At 45.9% G+C, this 5920-nt stretch overlaps 1 protein-coding gene across 1 annotated transcript; it reads right to left on the reverse strand.

The window, feature by feature from the left end:
* Positions 1 to 502: 502 nt before the first annotated feature.
* On the reverse strand, positions 503 to 3896 carry LOC131263437 (homeotic protein proboscipedia-like). Its single transcript, XM_058265641.1, has 2 exons — positions 3629 to 3896; positions 503 to 1794 (listed from the first exon to the last, which is right to left on the reverse strand). Exons 1-2 carry the CDS (start codon positions 3894 to 3896, stop codon positions 503 to 505), a joined length of 1560 nt encoding a protein of 519 aa, XP_058121624.1.
* Between the last annotated feature and the right edge of the window lie 2024 nt (positions 3897 to 5920).

Here is a 5920-nt window from a genome sequence, read left to right on the forward strand (position 1 = left end):
AATGAACTAAAAAAATGTACTCGAATTGAAATTCACTAATTATTGTTTATTCCTTTTTAACAATGGAAGCACTATTGACACAGTCGTAAAACATAATGTCACCCTCTAGATTAACTTGTCTAGTTAGTCTTAGTGTCCGAAATGGTACTTTGCTTTGATGCTGGTGGGAATCGCACCGCCAAGAACTGAAGACTCTTAATTCTTCACAAAATCGATTAGCCCTGTTTTTTAGAGGATAATAAAATCTTACATTCTTCCACGAACTTACGCTAAAAATCTTTTGTCATTCCTATGGCGCCATGGCTGGACCCTGGCTTTAGCTCCGTACCCGAATAAAAGACAAACGAAGGCAAATGGCGACGACGGAGAGGATTTGTGTGTTTCTTAAATTCTAATTACTCTCACGTCTGCGTCCCTTCAGGGCAAATTTTCCGGTAATAATCAGGGCAAATTTTCCCAGCTAGGGAAGGCGAGAGATATAGACGGTGTGGTTTTCTAATCTCTACAGATCTAAGAAGACGCAACCACCACCATTACCCGATGAATTTGTCGGCATTGTCGTTGTCGTGCTTGACGCCGGTGCCATGGTAGTCACATGCAAGGAAGCTCGTACCCCAGCAGGATGCTGATGTTGCTGTTTAATTGATGATGGAATGTGGTGCTTCTGTTGGTGGGCAGTCGAGAGAGTTGCGAAGCTGTTGCTGCTCTTGTTGTTATTCGAATCCCCAAGGAAAGGTGTTTGCTGTGGTTGGTTGGGTGTGTGGTGATGTTTTTGGTGGTTCCCATTGCCCCACTGAATAGTGACAGATGGTGCACTGACGCTTACGATGTTGCCGGAGGAAGCGCCCGTCTCTGGCGTTAGTTGATTAGTGCCCACAAGAAATTGAAACGGGGAATCATTCAAAGGGTTGGCTGCTATCGGTTCAGAAGATGATGATTCCATCGGGATCATAGTCATCTGGGAAGTTTCCTCAAGTGATTCATCAATCGGCGTTGTCTTGGTCGAGATGGACGGTGGAAGGGGAAGCATGCTGGACTCAAGTGCCTGGATGATGGACGGGAAAAAGGCGTAGCTTTCCAGATCCTTCAGCTCGGCGTCCGTATCGGGATCAGAAGAAAGGATTAAATCCGATTGATCCAAAAGGTCATCGCACGGTAGGGGCTCAGCATTGGAGGTTTCGACATCATTGTTCACGTATTGATACATTAGCTCTGTATTGTTGGGCAGCGAATCTTTGTATTGAAATTGGTTTTCTTTGGGGAAAGGATTCCCACTACCATTATTGCTACTGTAACCAATTATTCTGGGCGCGTAGGTGGAGTGAGCCATAAGTCTGTTAACGATACTCTGATGACCATTCCGATCAGCGTCGCTATGAGCATGATGGGGAGACGATGGCGACGACATTTTCGGTGACATCGAAGAGTCCCCTTCAGTACAGTGACAAGGGCCTTTCATCTTGTTCACATCCTTCAAGTTGGAGCTTTCTTTCTTGTGTTTCATGCGGCGATTCTGGAACCATATTTTAATCTGTCGCTCGGTCAGCGCCAGTTTACGAGTCAGTTCAATGCGCCGTGGCCGGCAAAGGTAGCGATTTGAGGAAAATTCCTTCTCTAGCTCCACTAACTGGGAGCTGGTAAATGCTGTGCGCGAGCGTTTCGTTGCTACACCGCAGCCGGAGGTCACAGATTCTCCATTGCCGGATGTTGGCGACCTGTTGGGATCGATGGTATGGGGCTGATGCATGGTCAAAACCGTTGTCTTTTCCCATTGTGAAACCGTAGTCTTGCGGTCTAAGAGAAGGAAATAAAGAAAGAGATAGAGGTAAGTGAAATGGACCTAGAATTAAGAACATGTGTTTTCCAGCCCAAATTCCTGCTTCTCCTAGTTGCGATGCCAGTGGCATGCATATCATTGTTGGGTATGAAATGGTAAATGATTTCCCTTTGCATTTCCCTTTTCAGAACGCATTTCCCATCAGGTTAAGGTGAGGCGAATCGTGCCAGCTAGAAACGGGAAAATGCCCTCCCATGAAATAGCTTTCGTCTCGACAAGGCTCGCAGAGCATTTCCTCAGCAACGGAAAGACCGAGGTGAACGAAGAGTTCAAAAGTTGGCTCCATTTGGAAAATAGCCCTCTATTCATTCGCCTATTCCACCGTGCCCATTCCATTCGCCCGTATACAGCGTGCCGTATGATTTATACTCCCGGCGTACTACACTTGGCCAACAGTGGCAACAGTGGTAGAAGGGATGAATACCGTATGCCAAATTTCCCCCTTAGCCACGAAGAAAATTGATCGAACGGTTATATTTGATACTATGCCATACGGTGTCGCAACACCGGATTTTCCGCTACGGAAATCAGATCGGCGTGTATCAGTGCCCCGCGGAACGACCCGGAAGAAGAAGCAGCCGGGGACAAATGTGGGGTAGAAAATATATGTATGAATAGGAAATTTCATACACCATCACGCCGTTTTCCACATCTGGTTAGAACGAACAAAGTTTTGTTGGGGACTTTAGTTGCTGCGAAGAAGTTCGCGGAAAGTTGTATGATGAGGAGTCAAATGTTGTGCCAAAAGAGTTCTCATGGTAGTCGTTGGAGGGTTATGAATAGAGGAAAGCATGGGGATCTTACGCAATATGCCATACGGCGGCCTTCTTCTTTGAATGGTTGGTTTATACTCCAACGAAAAACGTGAGAAAACTGAAATGCACTTAAGGGAAGTAATGATTTGGTAAAGCCAAACTTGGCGGAAGTGAATACGGATGTGTTTGTTTTCGCTTTCGTGGAAATTTTGGAGATTCTTTGTTTCCTAGACATTTAATTTATCATCAGTTTTTCCATCTCCAATACTCGTATCCTTTTCAAAGTGCGCAACAAAGTTTCATCAAATGCGTCTGGATACCGACAAATAGACAAATAGCTTTTTTAACCGTGTGCCAAGATGGGACAGTGTTTGGAATTTTCTTTCCAAAACACATTTCTAGCCCTGCAGAACAGAGTGAGAAGCGCGCTCGAATTATGAACCAACACGCCTTCAAGGATGGACGGTAAACGTCCAATAATAGTAATGAAACAGGGTGGGCTCCGAGCGTGAGGATTCCCTAGATTGACGCGAGAGTGATGAGGAATGATGATGATAAATTTGACCATCAAAAGAAATCGGCTCTTAGGTTGTGCGGTTCCGGCATCTCTTTTGGGTTCGGGTCGAAACGAGTAGTTTGGGGCAGTTGGAATAGTTGATTCTTTGGGTTTTCCCTTTTCGAATGCAAGGATGTCCAGAGCCCTAATGTCAATCTATCCCTCACCGGATGTTGGACATCCCTTTTCGCAGATCAGCGCCATTGAAGGCCTTGCATTAGAAACATGTGCAACAGGCTCGCCCTGAGGAAAACCTCAAACGACATGTTTGGCTTGATATTTTGTATCCCGTTAGCTCCTTCGCAGTCCTTTTGGGTCACTCGTTCGTGGACCGGATAGTGACGGAAGAAATTTATATCAATTACTCTAATCATTGACCACAGGGAATTACACTTTGAAACATCCATACTGCTTCCCGCTTGGTTATTTTCCACTTGATTTTTTCGGGTTCCTTTCAACTTGACGCGAACATTTACTCACCATGGGGAAGCACCGTCGATGGGGGGGAAATACCGGCTATTTCCACGGGATGGACTGTTGATGAAGTGAACTTTGACGTATAATACTCGTCGTACGTCGGTGGGGAATCTTCCAGATCGAGTAGCGAGCCGTTCGTACTGCGGTCAAGGAACGGAATATTGATCAGCTCCGTGGACCAATACTTTCCATCGTTCAGCCTGGTCGAATCGTATTCGTTGTACTCGTTCACTCCTGGATCGCCAAAAATTTCACCAATAGACGAAAACATTTTGCACGTTTCGATTTTTTTTTTAAGCTTGTGAACTTAACAATTAGTTCGCAACGAGAACCACAGAACACGAGAGTGAATTCACTGGCTACGACAGCAGAAAAGCTTTGAAACGATTTCACGTAACGAAAAGTCCTTACGTTACCAATAAGTGTTGTTCAACCAAGGTTTCGCACCGAAATGACAATATCCTGCGTAGGATGGGTCGTTTTATTTATAATTCTAAGTATCCCAAAAGATTCCCGACCAGCCAGGGTGGGTCTAGTGTACAAGAGCGAGGAAGAGAGAAAACACATTGCGGTGAAAGAACCAAAAAAGGGTACGTGTGGGTACGGCAAGACGAGGAGCAATTCGAAAAAGGATAAAGTCAAGTCAAGTGTCACCAAGGGCAAACGGTATCCGATTGGAGGAGGACCTGTACTGTCTGTACTACCTGCGGTCATAGTTGTGCCCGCCTGTCTGGCTGCTACCGGCATGTGCCTTTCCCGTGCCCACGTTCCGATAGACTCGGGGCATGGGCCAGAGAGGCAGAACCGGCAAAATGAGCTTTATTTGCAGTTCATCATATTGCGTCTTGGTGGCACCAGCGGACGGCCGGTGACACGACATTGTAAACATCGTGCCGTTCCACTCGCTCCCTCTGGTGCGATCGATGACCCGATCGCTGATACCTGGAACGTCGTGCTGCCCGCGACGGCTGGCCGATTGCCTGTGGCTGGTCGAAGAAAGCGTGCAAAGAAGTCTAGTCGGGGAACTGGGCGTCAAACGGTTTATTTACATTTAATAAGCAAAGTCAGTCGCCTTTGTTAGCGAGGCCAAGTGACCTTTGCAAGCAAACGGACCGAAAGGATATGCAGATTTTATTTGCGATGCAATTTCGCCTTATTGGGTCAGATCCCAGCGTCCGACCGAACATTTCGTTGACGTCCCGACAGTTTGACCACTGACCATCGGTCTAGCCGTGGTAGCCTATCAATAGGTGAATGATTATCGATGGCTCTATATCTTTGGTCGGCTAGTACTGTTAATGAGATTATGAAAACAAACAGTCAGTTTAAATCATGCGAATGGTGCCATCAGTTATCCGCTCAGTTTTGCTTACTATTATTTCAGGTAGAAAACTGTAGCACAACGATCTGCATGCGATGAGCTTTCTTACGAACATTCTCGATCGAGAGATGGTTATTGTTTCTACCCACTCTTTGGGTGTGGTGTAGATATATATTTTTCCCCGGAGACCGTAATCCCTGGCGCTTGCAAGGATTAGAAACTGAGGCGACTGGACGGTCGTGATCGTAAAAACAACAAACTTCGATCAATGCACCAATTCACCAACCCCTTTTTTGTGTTGGTACCATTTTATTTGGCTAACAATTGGAGGAGTTTAGCTCGTAGCGTAAAGAAGAAGCAGGTAGACGGGCGCAAACTGTCTCGTAAGAAATTCTAAATATTACAGCATCTTCAGCTCAAAACTTATCCGCCAAAGGGTAGGAGAGGAACAACTTTAGTCAATAACAACCGTTTTAGGAGCTTGAAAAAGATGTGGGAGTATGTTCATCAATTTTCGACGAAGGATATAGAAAGTTTTACCCCGTTTTATCTTGTCGTGGGTAATATGTTTTGTTTTTACTATCCAGGTTTGGGCTGTTTGGAGATTGGTGACAGGTGCTGGGCAGTTTTGGGCCCTCAAACTTGCTCTCGGAGCTAAAACTGAATTACAAACAGTGGAAAAACCCCATTCTTTCTAGTTTTACCCCATTTTTTCTTTGGGTATCGCTTTACCTCGCGAACCACAGTATTTTTCATCGGAGGATGTACTGGTTCCCATCAAGCAAGGACTGCGACCTGGAAAACAAGTTCTACATGAAAACGGGATTAAAGTTTCTTGGGGTTGGGCACACGTCGATGGCGTGACGTGACATTGGCTCATTACCAGCGGCCAATGCTGGCCAAACTCGAGCGGTCGGTTATGAACACACCTTTAATTAGTTCGCCCGAAGTGCGGTCCGCGTAAGGTGTCCGTC

The sequence above is a fragment of the Anopheles coustani genome, chromosome 3, assembly GCF_943734705.1.
Source record: "Anopheles coustani chromosome 3, idAnoCousDA_361_x.2, whole genome shotgun sequence".
In the NCBI taxonomy this organism is placed as follows: Eukaryota; Metazoa; Arthropoda; class Insecta; order Diptera; family Culicidae; genus Anopheles; species Anopheles coustani.

What these genes read in the sequence shown, in the direction of transcription:
- LOC131263437 (XM_058265641.1), bottom strand. Translation starts at nt 3,896, where the DNA reads ATGTTTTCGTCTATTGGTGAAATTTTTGGCGATCCAGGAGTGAACGAG. An exon ending in ATCGACGGTGCTTCCCCATG is followed by an intron (nt 1,795 to 3,628) that starts GTGAGTAAATGT and finishes TCCTTCTCTTAG; the next exon opens with ACCGCAAGACTACGGTTTCA.